The sequence below is a fragment of the Anser cygnoides genome, unplaced genomic scaffold (genome assembly GCF_040182565.1).
Source record: "Anser cygnoides isolate HZ-2024a breed goose unplaced genomic scaffold, Taihu_goose_T2T_genome scaffold_71_1, whole genome shotgun sequence".
Classification (NCBI taxonomy): domain Eukaryota; kingdom Metazoa; phylum Chordata; class Aves; order Anseriformes; family Anatidae; genus Anser; species Anser cygnoides.
The window spans coordinates 378,674-398,363 of record NW_027103085.1 but is presented as its reverse complement, the minus strand read 5'-3'; the positions used below and the strand labels follow the sequence as shown (position 1 = coordinate 398,363).

General features: G+C 37.8%; 2 protein-coding genes across 11 annotated transcripts in view; both read left to right on the top strand.

The window, feature by feature from the left end:
• Positions 1-11,402, top strand: part of LOC136789576 (spindlin-Z) — a 57,198-nt gene extending 45,796 nt beyond the window's left edge. For 6 of the 7 annotated variants that reach the window (XM_066989653.1, XM_066989647.1, XM_066989648.1 and 3 more), the window contains 3 exons: positions 3,444-3,697; positions 4,356-4,589; positions 7,576-11,402. In XM_066989653.1, coding sequence (XP_066845754.1) covers positions 3,444-3,697; positions 4,356-4,589; positions 7,576-7,775 — 688 coding nt within the window. In that variant the 3' untranslated portion in view covers positions 7,776-11,402. Of the gene's footprint in view, positions 1-1,017; positions 3,064-3,443; positions 3,698-4,355; positions 4,590-7,575 lie in introns of those variants that run through there. The other variant, XM_066989652.1, reaches the window with a different exon arrangement.
• LOC136789574 (uncharacterized) overlaps positions 1-19,690 on the top strand; it is a 266,555-nt gene that overhangs the window by 164,467 nt on the left and 82,398 nt on the right. The window lies entirely within an intron of this gene.

The window sequence follows — 19,690 nt, the reverse complement described above, 5'->3', positions numbered from 1 at the left end:
TCCCACTAATATAAGCACACTGCCAGTAACCCTTAGTGTGTGTGTGTTAGGCGGAGCGATCCCCCCCACGCCTGGTGCCATAATAAAGAATACCTGCTTAATAACTTCAGTTATTGAGTTTTCACTGTTTTAGTTTGATCACAATTATAATTTGAACCATATTTTAAATAATTTTTCTACTTCGCACCGTGAAAGACAGAAATTGTACTGACCATTGTTACTCTGCCTCATTTGTACTATTTTTGAGATTTCTTTGAACTTTCTATGAAATATCTAGTCCTGCTAATGAAACTTTTTCATGTAACTAGGTTTACTTATCAACTTATTGCCTTCAAGATAAGTAAGAGGATCTGAAACTTACTGCAATTGAAGGGCCATTTAAAATGAGGATGTATCTGATGCATCAAGAACTATTTTTAGAAATTGCTATTATCTGTTTTTCCTGACTGTGTTTTACATACATAGGGAAATTGAAATATTGACTGTCTAGGGAATTCAAATGTTATCTCAGTCTTTAAGAACAAACCTTTGTGGAATTTTAAAGATATTTCCAATAAAACAGAAGGAAAATATTTAGTTGGGTTTTCTGATTATAGCATCTCAAAAGGTTATTGTGCTAGTTTCAGCTGGGATAGAGTTAATTTTCTTCTTAGTAGCTAGTATGGTGCTGTGTTTTGGATTTAGGATGAGAATAATGTTGATAACACAGGGATGTTTTAGTTGTTGCAGAGCAGCACTTACAGTAAGTCAAGGATTTTCAGCTTCTCATACCACCCTGCCAGGGGGGAGGCTGGGGGTGCCCAAAAAGCTGGGAGGGGACAGAACCAGGACAGCTGACCCAAACTAGCCAAACGATATTGCATACCATATGACGTGATGCTGAACAATAAAAACTGGGGGGAGTTGGTTAGGGGAGGACTGCTGTTGCTCAGGGTCTGGCTGGGCATCAGTCAGCTGGTAATGCACAATTGCATTGTGCATCACTTGTTTTGTGTATTCTTTTTGTTGTTGTTGTGTGGGTTTTTTTCTTTTTTTTATTTTATTTCTTATTAAACTGTCATTATCTCAACCCACACGTTTTTGCACTTTACTTTTTGCACTTCTCTTTTCAATTCTTCCCCCCCATCCCACTGTGGGGTACAGGAGGGAGTGTGCAAACAGCTGTGTGATGTTAAGCTGCCTGCCAGGTTAAATCACAAATTATGTACATTTGTATTATTCTGCACGTCAGAAAAAAAAAAAAACAAAACACCACACATTATTGGAAAAAAAATGGTTTAAGGTTTGCTATTGTCTTATTTGAAAGCATACTGGTAGCTATTATTTGTTATCAGTTAGAAACCTATGTTTTCTTTCTTAGCACATGTTCACGTGCAAGCAAAAGTAGTTTTTCTTTGACAATTTGTTCATTAGAAAATAATTTCTTGCAATATGAGAGACTCCAAATGAGAATGAATATTTGTTCAGTAGTACAACCGTCATGCAAAGAATAACTTGAACTGTGAGTATACCTAACTGCTGCTTGACTTGTAACTGCATTTACAATGCTCTTTGTCTTCTCCAAGGCACTTTAAAAGGTAATTACCAGTTTGAACTTAGTTATGTAATCTTTTTCTATGATATTTTTAAAAAATGCTTAAGCTTTTCACTTAATTGTGCAAACTTAAATGTTATGATTATGCTTTATAGGCATAAAGTAAAATTATGTAGTTAAACACGAACATAAACATGAATTTAAACATAAGCATTATTTTACCTTTTTCAATTTTAACTTTTTAGGTTCAGTAGTAGTTAGTTTTATTCTGTTAGGATGCTTTAAACTGGAATATTTAGGGAAAAAAAAGTAAGATTTGATCAAAAACTAGAATTTGAGCATGTGTTCAAGTTTCTGTGTAAAATTAGAACCAACTTTGCAGGGGAGTGCCTCTTAAGTGGAATAGAAGTTAGCATTTCTATAATAATCAGTTACCTAAGTTAGGAGTATGAACTGCAGGGTGACATCCTTGATAAGGATTAAATCATCACAAAAGTGAAATTTGACAAAAGATAATGTGGAGCTCTGCTAAGATCTTCATGAAGAATGAAAATTTGGAGGTGGGACAAACTGCTGAAGGAATTGTACATCTTATTTTTAATAGAATTATGATTACATATTCAGCATTACTAATTTTATGTACTGTTTTTCATTATTCTTTAAGACTGATTATGAGATTTTACTTGTATGATTGCTATTTGTCTCTTTTGGAACTCTATCATACATTGTTCCTGGAGACGTTTCTCTTTGGTCACTGTCACTAATCTAAGGGTGGATGTTGTTTTCTGCAACTGATTTTTCATTTTTTAGAAGTTGCATGACTAGTATGTTTTCAAGTATATTTTACTGCCATTTAATTAACTAATCCAGAAATTTATTTTGGAATTAGCTAACATTCATGAAAATTTTAATCAGGCAACCTTCAAAATATCATTTTAGGAATTAATATGTGTATCATAACAGGCTAAAATAAATATAATATACGTTTATCACCAATGTACTGTTGTAACGCTCATGTTTTTTAATTGAAACTGTTTTGTTTTGTTTTTTAATCTGAGTAGAATAAAACTTGTGTAATAATGTTTTAGTGGTTTGAAACTGTGAAATAGCTTACATGACTTTATCTGAAAAACTGATATTCACTAGCGGAAATCTTTCCATGCAAGTTGCATTAAAAAACTGAGGAAATGCAAAAAGTATATTTAATCTGTTTTCTGCTTTAAGGGGTATCTATGTTATTGCTTTTACCTTTGCATATAATTTTTCTTGTGTTGTACTAAAAAGGAATGTTAGAAGAATATTGTCACTACAGTGTGTCTTTAAAAACACTCGAAGTCAAAGATACCTGCAAGTGCAGAGGGAAGTGAAATTTCTTTCAGGTGACAACACAGGTTAGGGAAAACAAATGCCTTGAATAATTTTAATCAACCACCACTAAAGTTTCCACTGACTTCTTCCTCCTGTGGTAAGGGAATTATGTTTACTGTTCCGCAGAGAGCAACAAAGCAGCAAAGCTATAGTACTGTCAGGTAACGCTGTTCTTTGAGACCTGATTTAGGGTTTTAACAAATGAGTTTATGTTCATTGTTGCACTAGGTAAAATAGTTCTTTTGGCTTAAGCAAGCTAGGTTTGGAAACTACTATTATGAAAGCAACCTTACACAAAATGTTGAAAGTGTTTTGCTACTTCTCAATGTTTTTTTTTCTTTTTTCCAGTATAATAGAATATGCTTTATACCCTAATTTGAATAATGTGCACTAAACTGTATGTATTAGAATTTATTGCATCTTTATAATTTTAATTTAATTAATATATAATAATATATTGCCTTCTTAAAGCATACAGCTCTTGCCAGAGTAGAACTTTGAGTATGTACTTGTTTAATACTATGTTTGTATCTGTGTACAGAAAGCATAGAAACAATGTGGGACCAAGCAAACCTATTTCTCAGCCACGAAGAAACATTGTAGGCTGCAGAATACAGCATGGCTGGAAAGAAGGGAGTGGACCTGTAACACAATGGAAGGGCACAGTTCTTGATCAAGTTCCTGTAAATCCCTCTCTCTATCTTATAAAGTATGATGGATTTGATTGTGTGTATGGACTAGAACTGCACAAAGATGAAAGAGTTTCAGCACTTGAAGTCCTTCCAGACAGAGTTGGTAAGAGGTTATTCCTATATATGCATATGTTGTCATTTAATATTAAATGTTCTCCACCAATCTCTCCTGACTTTCCCCCAAGATAACATCAGAACATTTAAATTTTATTTAATCACTTTTTGTCACTTTGCAGATAATCCAAATTTTCACAAAGTTCAAGTTTACCCTAGTAATTACTTGTTTATGAAAGGAGTAAGATCTTGTTTTTCCTGATTGCAAAGAGATCAGTAGTAGTCTCTAGAATGAGGTTGGGGGGACTAAACCCAACACTTTCATTAATAATTTCATAGAGCTGCTCTGTGATTAGCCTCTCTTCCTCCTCTACCCTCCCCCCACAATACAAATATTGAAAACACAGACATTATGTATTGCTATGGCATATATTGGTCTCCCTTTATCTTGCATTATAACAGTTTGTTTAATCTGGACCGGGAGGTGTACAGTGATGGAAAATATTAATGAGTGTTAACATGTTAAAATAATTCCTAAAGTTCTGCAGATTTTTAATCTTCAACTATCTGGAATAGACAGTATTTGATTTATATGTGAATTGACTAACTTTCAAACAAATTTATTCATGAATCTGGATAAAGATTATTTTTGACAAAGACTTACGTCTGTATTTTTTTAATGGATTTATGAACTTATGTCATTTCAGCTTCATCTCGAATTAGCGATGCCCACCTGGCAGACACAATGATTGGCAAAGCTGTGGAACATATGTTTGAGACAGAGGATGGCTCAAAAGATGAATGGAGGGGGATGGTCTTGGCTCGAGCTCCTATTATGAACACATGGTTTTATATTACCTATGAGAAAGATCCTGTCTTGTACATGTACCAGCTCTTAGATGATTATAAAGAAGGTGACCTTCGCATTATGCCTGATTCTAGTGAGTAGGCCAGTTACTTTTTTCTTCTAGGAAGCGGCATCTCTCTTTGTATTACTGTTTGGCTTATGGTTTATTTATGGAAAAGAGAGATGACAAACAAGGGTCTTGTTTGTTACTCCCTTTTATGTTTTCTTAAAAGTATCAAAACTATAGCACAACAGAAAATACACATATTAACTCTTGAAATATTTCACTTGAATCAGTGGTGAAGTATGCAATAAATACAGGAAAATACTGTTCTGTAGTCATGCCTAATTCTGATGGATGTACATACTTCTGTGGAAGAGAGAACGCTTGAAGTTTTTTTTTATAACTGGAAACTGACACACTAGAAGCCTTCCACTGTTGTTTTCTTACAGAAGTGTCACAGCTCCTTGACAGGCTCTGGATTTGCATTTCTAAAGCAGTTCTTCTAAGAATAATGTTTTGGGGATAACTAAAATAGGCAGATTAATTTAGTTTGAGTAGGCATCTTCAGTTTGAAAAGTTGTTGAGTAGTTCTTTCGAGGAAAGAAGCACTAGTCTTTTGAAAACTCATTTTCTCTCATGTTTAAACGCAGTAACAGGAAAAATGTTTCAATAGGTTAGGAGGGATATTTTTTCTTCCATTCTTGAAGTGAAAGTTATTGGTGTTTTTCCTATTAATATAGAAGCATTTTCACATAATTAATATTGTTCAAGAGATTTGGATAGCCAGTGTATATATATTAAAAAAAAAATTGTCAAAAATATTGTACTCTCCCTGCACCTAAAAAGCACTTCTGACAGAGAGGCAATTTTAGCTTTAAAGTGAATTAATAATTAGATGATTAGTGTTTGGCTATGCAATGCACTACATAAATACTAGTTAAAACTCATTCATTGAGGTTTGAGACTGTCTTCCTTCAGATCTAGCACTGATGATAAATAGTCTTATGGCTGAGTGAACAGGTGGCACTTACTTGCATAGCCTCTGTAGTAATCTTACTTTTTTAGATATTTTTTTCCAGTCTACCAAAAAATGATATATCTGTGGCTTGAAAAGAGTGTATATGTATTTTGTATATGCTCACATTTAAACTGGATGGTGGGATGTCTTAAATTATCCTCATGAACATTTTGATCTCTTACAACTGAAGTCTTATGTGTTCGGAATAGTTTGTTGTGTTTTCCATAAAAGTTCTGATTAATTTGCCTTTACAGTACTGATTACTATATTAGAAAAGTAGGTGTCTAACATAAATTCTTATGAATTTAATGAATTAGAAAACAAAATTACCTTTTAAGCTATAAGAACAGCAAACAACATTAATAGCAAAAGCAGTACAAAAATCTATGATATTACTTAGAGATCATGCTCAAAAGTTTAAGAAGGATAGTAACAGCAAGTTATGCAAGTATTTATTTTTGCTACATTACCATATATTAATTGGGGAAGGATGAAACTCTTCCTCACTAATATCAGGTTTTGTATACCCATTTTGTATACAACATTCTAAATTTCCACCTTCAAAAAATATTTACTCTTCCTAATGCAAAGTTCTCATTGTTAGTGAGGCTCGGTGTATTTTCTTCTCAGAAGCTGACGTTGAAAGAATAAAAGAAAAAGTGAAAATTATCATGCAGTTTTATTAGAAACAGATAGAAAAGCTATCTTGCTTGAGTTAGAATTTCTGATGGTAGGAAAACAAACATATGGATTCAATTAGTATTGAATGGGGAACGGATAATGAGAGTTCATGTGAAGGGAATGAAAGAAGGTAACTACATAATAAACATGGGGTTTTTCTTTTTCTTTTGAGGGTTTGTAGTGAGCAAGCTACAACCCTCATCATATCAGAGCAACAACTACAACCTAACACTGTACTACCATCTTACAGGTGATTATACATAGTTATAAAAAGATGCATTCTGTCCAGTATTTCATCATGGGCAACCAAAGGCAGGCTATTGTCTTTCAGTTCACAGCTTCTCAATCTAGTACTTAAGCACTAAATACCTGAGTCATAAATTTTCCTTGTGTTTTGAACAGTGAGCAAATTTGCAACACAAAAATAACATATCTGTTGCTTGAAAAAAGTGAGCCACAAATGGAAAAAAGTTTCTTTAGGAATAAGATGGTCACAAATAAAGCAAGGTCTTTCAAAGCAGGCATCTCCAAGTAATGTGTTCTCTGTGCAAAACCTTAACAAGGATTGTAAGGTATTTCTGCTTTTAATAGTTCTACTTTGCTTTCTTATAAGGGAATAAAATAAGGGAAAAGGCCTATATGCTTTCCACATTTAAGAATTGTTTTTCATGTGTTCTTTTTTCCCTTCATGCTCATCATGAGGTTATCTACTATTTACTTCTGTTTCCAAGACACTCCAAAGTATGAACTCCCTTCCCTGAATCTGGATCTTTTTCAGATAATGTGAATTGTCCTTAAAGATACTTCTGGCTAGATTTTGCTAGAAATAATATAGTTAGACTTAAGCAACAGCATCCATTTCAGTGTGAAATCAAAAGCCCCTTTTAACAGCCTTATTGATTAAGGAGTTTACACTTAACTTAGAAGATGTGGTTTTGTTGCACTGGCATGCTTGCATTGGCATTTTGAATAAAGCATGTGAAGAGAGGGACGCCTAGCATGCCTGCCTTTTTGTTAGAGACTCAGTGCCTTGTTCTGTTGGGGGTTTAAATTTAATTATCTACAAATATATTCTGTAACTAGTGTGTAAACCTTCATGCCAAAAAAATTACTTTTCTAACCAATTGAAGTGCTGTTTTTGACTTCATAAAATTGAAGATAGCATTACCTTAAAGAAAAAATAATAATTCTGTGACTGTACTTTCTAGAAGCATGACAATAGTTAGGTGTTTGTCTGAACAACTCGTTTTAGACGTACTCTGCATTTTAAACTTGTGATTATTTAAAAAGAAGACTTCTTAAAGAAGACTGCAGTTTTCTCTATTGAAAATAAATCTATAAATGTCTACCAAAGTATGCTGTATTTTTGTGTTACAGATGATTCACCTCCTGCAGAACGGGAACCAGGTGAAGTTGTGGACAGCCTGGTAGGCAAACAAGTGGAATATGCCAAAGAAGATGGATCAAAACGGACTGGCATGGTCATTCATCAAGTTGAAGCCAAACCATCTGTCTATTTCATCAAGTTTGATGATGATTTCCATATTTATGTCTATGATTTGGTGAAGACATCCTAGACATCAACATGAACTTTTGCCAATTTTGTGGAACTATTAAATGTAAAATTTGTAGACACAAAGACTTGACTGCTTTTCAGTTAAATGAAAGCTTAAATGTCCCTGTGAAGCCACAGTCTCTGTCATCAAAGCTGTTGTGTTCTGAATGATACAAACATTTATGTGAACGTGATCCGTTTTGCATAAGAGAACTCCTTTTCTTGAAGGAAGTCAATATATTTGGGTGGGAGGGAGTTAAAAGCAAAGAACAGCTGCAAAATCAAGCTGTATAAAGTCAATCTAGTATTGTAATCTATTTTTTTCATAGATTTTAACTTTCTTCAACGTTGCACTCACCTGTTCAACTGCCACATGGAAGTAGTTTGCTATTTTTGATATACCTTCTTTTGTAACATTAAATTTAATTTCTTGGCTACTGGCAGTCCTTTGTTTTCCGGGTTGATACAGAAGTGACTTTCCTGAAAGGTTTGAATGCTTTGTGCAGCGGTAAGGAGTGCCTAACACAAGTAACATCAATCTACTGTGTTTCTACACTTTACTTCACATTAAGGTTTTTAAGAATTTGTGGTACATGGAAATACTTGTGCATTTTTAGTAGTCACAGGGCAGTTGAATATCAATTGTTTGACTTAAGCACCTTTTAGTGTAAACGCTTTAAAGTATAAAAACATATTTAATCTGTATAACCAGTTAATTAGAAAATGCAGGTTAATGTCCCAGTTTTTACAAGTTGTAGGAACCAGTAAAATAGACACAAAAAAAGCTGCCTTCAATCCTAAATGTTGTACTTCGTTTTGTTAAACACGTTTCTTAGCAAAACCCAAGTGTTTGGTGCCACAAGTTTAATAGTATATATACTACTTAAGAAGACTTTAGACTATGCATTGGCAATCAGTAGTCTCTCATTTAATATCAGAACCTAGCAAACTGGATATTTGTGTGTGGATTTAGAAGCCTAAGAGTAGTTAATCTTTAACATGGTAAATACAATCTTGGGGGTGGGGCCCTTTTACATTGAAGACCTCCTTTAGAGAAGAAGTGTTTGTTGCCTTCTGCTCAGTCTTCTGTATTTCTTTCCTTTCCTTTGCTTTTTTTTTTTTCATTTTTCTTTTGTTCTTAACCATCTTGGTTCAAGAAGGCACGTTCCCCATTTATTGCTTTTTCTGGCCTTTCCATGTAAGAAGTGACCAGACAAATCTACAGCTTAAACCCATTGTTGCCTTTGGTGGTGTACTTGCTTAGAGGTATGCTATTAACATGAATTTCATTCTATGAACACTAGAATTCTGCATGCCAGTGGTGTACTATCTAATGGAAGCTATAGGCAGTCTCAGTGGTTCAGTCATCTGCATTAGATTGTGGATGTAAATAGCAGCCCACAACAGACAAATCATTCCACAGTTTTAATCTTGCAAGTTGGTTCTAAATCAAGGTTATGTTGTTGTTGTTGAAGTGTAGCAGCTTTTAAAAGCTACAGAGCTGCAACAAGGATAAGCACAGCAGCAAAATTATCATGCTTACATTAAAGCAGAGCTCTACAAGGTTCAAAGTACAGCTTTACAGAAATACAGTACGTGAGGACAGTCGACACTGTTGATGGAAAGAAGGAATACATAGATATCCAACCTTATGCAGTCAGTGGAAGGATGCAGGAGAGGTGCTGTTAATCAGAGATCTGACCTTTATTGTGGGTATCCTTGATATCAAGAACTAAGTGGTTTAAGACCCCTTCTGTCCTTTTCTTTGCCTGATTTCATATTTTAGCCTTAAGACCCATGCCTCATTATGCTGTTTAATGGTAATACCATATAAATATACCTTAATCCTTTGTCCCTTGCTACTATATTGCATTCTGTCCAGTATTTCATCATGGGCAACCAAAGGCAGACTATTGTCTTTCAGTTCACAGCTTCTCAATCTAGTACTTAAGCGCTAAGTACCTGAGTCATAAATTTTCCTTGTGTTTTGAACAGTGAGCAGATTTGCAACACAGTGCTTTCATCCTGCAGATCTGTTATGTGCTTTCTATTGACTCTTACGAGTCCTGCATGTAAATCTTAAAGCTGAGCCTGGCTCCGTGAGCCCCAGTTGATATTTGTGGCACAAGAATGAGTGAGTGTATTGATTACAAACAAGATACATGAATAACTTAGTACAATGAATTTTGGGCTATACTTCTAAGGAATACAAGGTTTGTTTTGAAATAGCTGAGGTTTACTGGAACACTTTTAGCATTAAGCTTACATGTGTGGGTTTTATGCAAGACACTAATACAACACGTATTTTGCTAATTAGAATATAATCTCTAAACTGTCAAATTTATGGCAGTTTTTAGATGTCATTGCTCTCTGTTGCATGATTTTTTCTTTTAATCTTTTTTCTTAATTTTGTTATTGTTGTTAGGTTGTGGTTTTTTGTTGTTTTGTTTATTTTCTATAGCTTAAACCACCTTTTTGTGGCTTGAGACTAATTCCACTCCCTGCCATCTGCTTTGGGCTTTGTTTTAGGCTCATGTTTCAGATCTGCATGCAGTGCTTTCATTAACCTGGTAACTATATGTTGGTCCCTTGTTCTAGGGGTGCAACATTACTTTCCAAATTTATCATAGGGCTTGTGATGGCACAAAACATGGATCTTTGTATAAAAGTTATTGGCCTCTCTCATTTACCTGCTGTAGTATTATGTATTGTGTGTGTGTGTGTGATGTCAAGCTGCCAATTAAAACTTTTAAAAAGGGAAAAAAAAAAATTAAAACCAGGCCATCTTTTTTTTTTTTTTTTTTGCATGCTTAGAATGTTAGAACGTTCAATGTAACAAACTGAATTTGCATGTTATAATGTTTAGGTTTGGGTTTTGTTCTTTTTTTTGTGTGTTCAGTTTTTTGTGAATTTGCTTATTGTGCTGTTTTAATGGTTGTTAGTAGGATTAAATGTGCTGGTGAGGCGAGCATGGTGCCAACAGAAGGTAATTTTCCAGTTGTATGTGTCATACAGCATTTGAAGGGACCATGTATTCTGTTCAAGAACAAATAAAATCACAATTGATTAGTAAAACACTACATTTTTTCTTTTGAATGCCAAACCCTAAAATAAGTTGGACTACATGAAGACTAAAATACTTTGGGGAAAATCCTATTTATTGTAATAGGCATAAGCCTTCTTTAAATGAATTATTTAAAAAGGGAGGCTTTATCTTCAGACAGAATATATTACAGATGATTCAGGGAAAAATTATGGTAAAAGCAGTTTTGGGTTCCTTAAAAATGCTGTGCTGTTTGTATTTTACATCTTTCATTAGTGCAATTTGGATGTTTCTTGGTATGTGTATAGTTCAGAGGTCTTTGTATTCACATTTTGAAATTAGGTAATGACTTCATCTTTAGAGCTCGGTTTCATTATTTTTATTTTATTTTGAACAATGTAGTCAGTTCCCTGTTTTCTGCATTTAGAAGTATGAACACTTTTAAATCTGTTAATTCTGTAAGTAATTTTTATAATTATGATGTAACTCTATCCTTAAAACGTTTAAAATAAATCCTTTATGTGCAACTCATGACTGTAAATTTTGTTCTCATGAGCAAAATGTAGTGATGTGACTTCAGACTGTGAAAAAGCAGTTTCTTCATTATTTTTTTTTAAATTTAATTAAAGACAACTTAGTATTTTAATGTTGAGCCATGTATGCTGGTATAACACTTTCCCCTATGAAATAAGTTTGCTTGCTTAGCCATTTTTTTTTTTTTGTCAAGTAAGTAGGAACATTGATAAGATGAATTCAACTGAGGTAAAGCATAATGTTTAAACTGTATTTCACCAAAGGCAGAAAGATTCCTCTTCAGGTGGTTATGTAAGTCTGTGAGGGAGCCTCTATTTCCAGAACGTAGTATAGCTCAAACTGTTAGCAGTACTTCAGCAGTGGGGTACAGTAGAAGTGTTTGTCAGTGTTTAACTGATACTGTTACCATAAAAGTAAGTCAAAGAAACTCTCTAAGACTCAATTTGGAGTTTTAAAATGCAGGCATTCTTTAATTGCGGTGCTGGAAGCACAGGGGATCACTCCACTTAGTGTGCATGCCAAATTGTTCAAGCTACAGGGGTTATATACAGTCAAAACATACATATTCATTGGATTTCCAATAAATAGTTAACATATTCATGCTATTTACTGGAATTCATTGAAATATGTAAATGTCTCTGACATACATGTCTCATTCCACTGGTGGTCTTTTGGGGGGTCTCTGGTGGTTGTCAGTAGTCTTCCTCACTATGTTCGCTGGGTTCACAAGAACCCAGTTCTTGCACGTGCTCAGATCATCAGATTATTTCTTATCTTGTTTAAATTTAGGCATGCATAATAAGCTAAGTCATTTATGTATCCAAGGACCTATGTATACCATGAGTTCCTCACCTATTCTTTTCAGACACATCCTCCAGGCCTGGGTTACCTGGCTCCATTCCCCGTACTGATACAATTATGTATGGTCTTACAGATAAGGCTGACTAATTAGTGAGTAAGGTAGCATCAGACATACAAAGTTTCTAGTCTTCCTTCTATCTAACTAAACATAGAAGAGGTTTGGGCTGTCTGTTCATAAAACATTTCAGATTTGGTTCTATTATTCTACCATGGAGAGAACCGTATGTCCTTCTGACTTGGTATCAATTTCTTTTCTTTTGAGGCTTTGTAGTGAGCAAACTACAACCCTCATCATATTAGAGCAACAACTACAACCTAACACTGTACCATCTTACAGGTGTTTATACACACAGTTATAGAAAGGTGATCAAAATAATTCTTGTATTCAAGACTAATGTCCTTTCTAGTAGATTAACTTTGAACAGCAGATGCAGATACATTGTACCAATACATATACATAAATTAAAAGAATCATTAGCATAATTATTACAACTAAAATTTTCTTCACCCATAATTTTAAATCAGGAAACCAGGATGTCATCCAATTCCATATTTTAAAAATTCCAAATGATGTGTCATTCTGTTGAACCTCATGTAAGATTTTGGTCTGCTTCCAAATTTCATTCAAGTCTTGTCATAATTTTTCCTGTCTGATCCACATACACACGCCTACTTGTATTAAGGACTGTACACACGCCTCCCTTGTGAGGCTAAAAGCATATCCATAGCCACTCTGTCCTGTAATGAAATTTCTGCTAATCTCTCATTATAAAGCCAATATTGCATCTGTGGTCTGATTCACAATTTTTCTATTATAAATGTTTACAATAGCCTTCTCTAATTCACTAACACCTATTATCCCTTTTTTTTGTCTCCCCATAAATGTTCTGAGCCAAAATTTTTGATCCTCGATATGGTTATATTAGGTACTACTACTCCCAAGGTACAAATTCCCAACCAATTATAGGGCAATGCTTTCCTAGATGTCTTTCCACAGATCTAGAACCACCCCTTTCCTCTGGGAACAGGCCATGAGGATAGCTTCCCATGTACTATGGGAATAGAGGTTTCTATAGTCCAATTACAGTTGGTCATATTTCCTATAAATATATTTTCCCATTTGCAGTCGAACTTATCAGTTCCTTTAGGAGGGTTACATCTTTGAAAACATGTCCAATAAAGTTCCTGAGAATCTATATTGTATATTTCCCATTCCTAAGTCTCTACTTCAATGGATACATTAAGGGGGGGGGGGGGGGTCCCGGTCCATAACTTCCTCCAACTCACATTAGCAGAAATTGGGATACCAACCAAGGGTCCCTCCCCCCCTCTTTTTGGCATGTTAAGGGAAGTGTGCACAGACCCAACAAGCAGTTTGATTTGCTATTTTCATAGTCCCTTCTATCAGCTCAAAATGAGTATTTTGGTCCCATGAGTTTGCTGATTCAATTAATATGCTTATTGTACTTATCCCCACTGCATACATTCAAACCATGTCCATGAGATTGTTACTGTAAAAGTCGGTCAAAGAAATTCTCTAAGACTCAATTTGGAGTTTTAGAAAGCAGGCATTCTTTAATTGTGGCGCTGGATGCACAGGGGATCGCTCCATCTAGTGTGTGCCGAATTGTCCAGGCTACAGGGGTCATATACAATCAAAACATATATATTTGTTCGCTTTCCAAAAAAAAACAACCAACATATTCATACTATTTCCCAGACCTTGTTAAAGTAAGTGTGCACAATTGTTTCTACTGATGGTCTTTCAGGTTCTTCCGATGTTTGTGGATAGGTCAATAGTCAATTTAGGCATGCATACTAAGCTAAGTCATTTACACAACATATGCATACCATGAGTTTACATTTACACATACAAAGTTTGTAAACTTCCTTCTATCTAACTAAACATAGTATTTGTCTCTATTATTCTATCAGAGAGAGATCCATATGTCTTTCTGACTCGGTATCAAGATTCTGTTCTATGGATTTTTCTCATTATTGTCTTAAGCGGTGCGGTTGCTTCTATCTACCATGATGCTGACGTCGCCTTAATCTGAGAATAATGCATCCAAGGTCCTTTTCCTGCTAATGTAACTGCAGTATATGCGGTCAACAAGAATTGAAACAGTCCCTTCCACTTTTCTTCAGAAGTCCAGGATTTGACAACTCCAGGCTGGAATGGGTGTGCTGGGGAATCAAGACCTAAAGATTTATTCAACATTACATATTCATTCAATTCTTGCAAAACTCTCCCAAGAACAATTAGTTAATTTCTCATATCATTTTCCCCTTGCACTCGCATTTCTCCTGGCAATCCGTGTGTTTGGTATGGTCGTCCGTACATCAGCTCGTACAGACTGAAATGTTGTCCACTAGACTGGGGCCTGTAGGGAGTATACAGATCCCAGGTAATGCCTAATAGTCTGCTTATTTCCATAACTACCGTGACTATGAAATGTGGACCTCTATCTGATGACATTCCCAAAGGTATTCCAAATCTTGGAATTTTCTCTTTTAACAAAGCTTTTACTACTTTTCTTGCCTTATTTGTATGACATGGAAAAGCCTCAGGCCAACCTCTATATGTGTCCATGAGGACTAACAAATACTTTAGCCACCTTTTTTACTGGCAATTCAGTAAAGCCTATTTGCCAACACGCTCCAGGTGTCTGCCCCTCAGTAGTTTTTCCAAATTGAATATTATTGTGTTTTTGGATAATTCCTACAACATATTTCATGCTTCTCTGTGACTAACCTAATAGTCTCTATCATATTCCTGCTAATAACTGACTTTGTAAATACTTTATCAGGTTTTCTGTTTCCCAGTGCACAGCATTATGTTCTTCTTTCACTAGACTATTCATAAAGGAATGGGGTACCACTGTGAGAAACAATCTGCAGCCAGTAATGCAGGCTCAGGTGAGGATCTCAGTGAAGTAGCATTTTTATTTGCGACTGCAATGATGGATGTCCTGCAAGCAGGAGTGCGCAGCAGTAGTGTATCTTAACCTTATATCCCTACTACCCAATGCTTAATTCCTCCCCTGTTTCCTCATTGGCTGAATACTACAGGTTCACAAACTACTCGATGCTTGTTACTATACCATATATGTACAATTTTATTTGATCAACTGTTAATTTTTCCTTTTCCCCCCTTTTTTTTCTTCTTCTCTCATGACTCCACATTGGGAGATGTGGTGGTCGGAAACTGTCTTGGGCAGAGTGACCACGAAATGGTAGAGTTCTCTATTCTTGGCGAGGCCAGGAAGGGGACCAGTAAAACTGCTGTATTGGACTTCCGGAGGGCTGACTTTGAGCTGCTCAGGACGCTGGTTGGCCGAGTCCCTTGGGAGGCGGTTCTGAAGGGCAGAGGAGTCCAGGAAGGCTGGGCGCTCCTCAAGAAGGAAATCGTGATGGCACAGGAGCAGTCCGTCCCCACGTGCCCAAAGACGAGCCAGCGTGGAAGAAGACCGGCCTGGCTCAACAGAGAGTTGCGGCTTGTGCTTAGCAGAAAAAAGAGGGTTTATAATCTTTGGAAAAAAGGGCGGGCCACTGAGGAGGACTACAAGGATGTAGCGAGGCTGTGCAGGGAGAAAATTAGAAAGGCCAAAGCTCATCTGGAGCTCAACCTGGCTACTGCCGTTAAAGACAACAAAAAATCCTTTTACAAATATATCAACGCGAAACGGAGGACTAAGGAGAATCTCCATCCTTTACTGGATGCGAGGGGAAACCTAGTTACTAAGGATGAGGAAAAGGCTGAGGTGCTTAATGCCGCCTTTGCCTCAGTCTTTAGCGGCAATACCGGTTGTTCTCTGGATACCCAGTGCCTTGAGCTGGTGGAAGGGGATGGGGAGCAGGATGTGGCCTTCGCTATCCATGAGGAAATGGTTGGCGACCTGCTACGGAGCTTGGATGTGCGCAAGTCGATGGGGCCGGATGGGATTCACCCAAGGGTACTGAGAGAACTGGCGGAGGAGCTGGCCGAGCCGCTTTCCATCATTTATCGGCAGTCCTGGCTATCGGGGGAGGTCCCAGTTGACTGGCGGCTAGCCAATGTGACGCCCATCTATAAGAAGGGCCGCAGGGTAGACCCGGGGAACTATAGGCCTGTCAGTTTGACCTCAGTGCCAGGAAAGCTCATGGAGCAGATTATCTTGAGGGTCATCACGCGGCACTTGCAGGGCAAGCAGGCGATCAGGCCCAGTCAGCATGGGTTTATGAAAGGCAGGTCCTGCTTGACGAACCTGATCTCCTTCTATGACAAAGTGACGCACTTGGTGGATGAGGGAAAGGCTGTGGATGTGGTTTACCTTGACCTCAGTAAGGCTTTTGACACTGTTTCCCACAGCATTCTGAAGAAACTGGCTGCTCGGGGCTTGGACTGGCGTACGCTTCGCTGGGTTAGAAACTGGCTGGATAGCCGGGCCCAGAGAGTTGTGGTGAATGGAGTCAAATCTGGTTGGAGGCCGGTCACTAGTGGAGTCCCCCAGGGCTCGGTACTGGGGCCGGTCCTCTTTAATATCTTTATCGATGATCTGGATGAGGGCGTCCAGTGCACCCTCAGTAAGTTTGCAGATGACACCAAGCTAAGTGCGTGTGTCGATCTGCTCGACGGCAGGAAGGCTCTGCAGGAGGATCTGGATAGGCTGGAGCGATGGGCTGAGGCCAACTGTATGAAGTTCAACAAGGCCAAGTGCCGGGTCCTGCACCTGGGGCGCAACAACCCCAAGCAGAGCTACAGGCTGGGAGATGAGTGGCTGGAAAGCTGCCTGGCCGAGAGGGACCTGGGAGTATTGGTTGATAGTCGGCTGAATATGAGCCAGCAGTGTGCCCAGGTGGCCAAGAAGGCCAACAGCATCCTGGCCTGCATAAGAAGCAGTGTGGCCAGCAGGTCTAGGGAAGTGATTGTGCCCCTGTACTCGGCTCTGGTGAGGCCGCACCTCGAGTACTGTGTTCAGTTTTGGGCCCCTCGCTACAGGAAGGACATGGAGGTGCTCGAGCGAGTCCAGAGAAGGGCAACCAAGCTGGTGAGGGGTCTGGAGTACAAGTCTTACGAGGAGCGGCTGAGGGAGCTGGGCTTGTTCAGCCTGGAGAAGAGGAGGCTCAGGGGCGACCTTATCGCTCTCTACAGTTACCTTAAAGGAGGCTGTAAAGAGGTGGGGGTTGGTCTGTTCTCCTACGTGCCTGGTGACAGGACGAGGGGGAATGGGAGAAAGTTGCGACAGGGGAGTTTTAGGTTGGATGTTAGGAAGTACTTCTTTACCGAAAGGGTTATTAAGCATTGGAATGGGCTGCCTAGGGAGGTGGTGGAGTCACCATCCCTGGAGGTCTTTAAAAGACGTTTAGATGTAGAGCTTAGCGATATGGTTTAGTGGAGTACTTAGTGTTAGGTCGGAGGTTGGACTCGATGATCTTGAGGTCTCTTCCAACCTAGAAATCTGTGATACTGTGATACTGTGACTCGAGGGATCTGTGATTTTTGTATTTTTTGCTGTTCCGCAACAGCTTGTCTTGTTTTTCTTAGCTATCCTCCTTATTTTGGGACAGTGGGACCTTCCACTGTCCCCTTATCTGCTTAACATACCCCCCACTGTTATGCCATTGTTATGCCTCTGCAATCACTTTTGAATATGCAAGGTTAGTGGAATTTTCCACTGTAAAAACACAACTTTATTTCTCACAATTCCCCCCTCTTTTGTTACTCTTATTGTTGTTTTTGCTCCTCTTCACATCCCCCACCATTGAGTTTTTCTAACATTAGGGCGCAGTATTTTTCTTCGGATGTCATAGGGGATGACAGATACACAATGCCATTATTACTAGAATACTAACAAATAGTTGCTTGAGCCAATTCCATCCAGGCAACCACGAGGTCAATTTTTCCCAAATGTCTTTAAATCCCCAGGAAATTTCATCTTCGGCCACCTCATGTAAGATCTTGGTTTTCTCCCAAATATTTTTGAGATTAGTCTCAGTTTGCCCCGTTTGGTCTACATATATACAGCAACTGGCAATAATTATAGTGCAAACCCCTCCTTGCAAGGCCAGTAATAAATCCAGTACCATTAGATTCTGGAATACCATCTTTGACAGACTTGTCACCTCCTCTTGCAATGCCCTGATTGCATCTAGAGTGTTATTGTCTAATTCTTTGACTACTGCTGAGATATTCACAATTGATTTTTCTATTTCACTCACCCCTAACCAAGGGATAAAACACCTCACAAAACTGTGAAACACCATTCCTTTCTCCACTAGAGGATTACTTGAAGTCCTCTTGATTCTGAGTATGTGGGTCCCAAGGAGGCCTGTGTTTTGGATTTGCGTATTCTCAATAATGGTTATGCTAGGAATTATTACCCTCAGGGTGCAAGCTCCCTTCCAGCCTAGGGGCAACACTTTCCTGGCCCTATTACCACATAGCCAATATCACCCTTTGCAATTCAGGACTGGCCATCTGGTTATCGAGTGATTCTCACGCCGTGTTTGGTGTGCATTATATATATTAGTACTCCCATAATTACCATATTCGGTACAATATGGATAATCCTCTACCTCATCGGTAACATTTCCACACCCAGGGTCAGTATTATTGCCTCTTGAATTTCCATCAGTACGAAGAATGATATACATACTAATATAAAAACCAGAATCTCCTGGGGACACGCTAATTCTATGTAATCCAACCCTTTTCCATGATTACACGTGGTATTCATTAATTTTTCCGAAGGAGAAGTTAAAAGTTAGTTTACAACTATGATTCACATCTCCTAATTTTTAAAGGTTCTTTTGTAGGAACAGTCTCCCAGGTCTCAGGGTCAACTGATGCCTTCACCCGGGTATAATGAGTCCACCCTTTCTCAGCTGTTCTTAATGTTGTCTCAGTAGTACTTAGAACGGTCCGTCACACTCAGGTTGTAGCTTCAATTCCCTCCATGTTCGTATCAGAAACCAGTCTCCTGCTTGGAATGGATGGATCGGCACTTCCAAGTTACTTCCTTGATCAGAGTCAATATTTTCAACTATTACATACCTGGAAATTATCTGTTCTAGAATTACCTTAGCTACCACGCTCGCAGTAGCAGATACTGAAGGGAAAACTTTCACCCACCGTGACAAGTGATGGACTTTTAAACTTTAATTAAACTTAAATCTTGCTTATCATAAATAGGGTTTTTCTGGAGAGAAACTCTTTTCTATGGCACTATAGCTAGTACTTCCTTTTCCACGCCTCTTTCTGCAGCCTGTTCTGTGGCTAAATCAGACAGCTTTATTTCCTCTTTCTTGGGTGGTTCACCCCGATGGGTGAGTTTTACAATGCATAATAGCTATAGCAAAAGGGATTTGTATACTCTCAAGTAAACTCAAAATTTCTTCCTTATGCTTTATGTCTGTCCCTTGTGCAGACAGTAGTCCTCTCTCTTTCCAAATGGCTCCATGTACATGGACTACTCTGGAGGCATATTTTGAATCAGTCCAAATGTTTATGCGTTTGC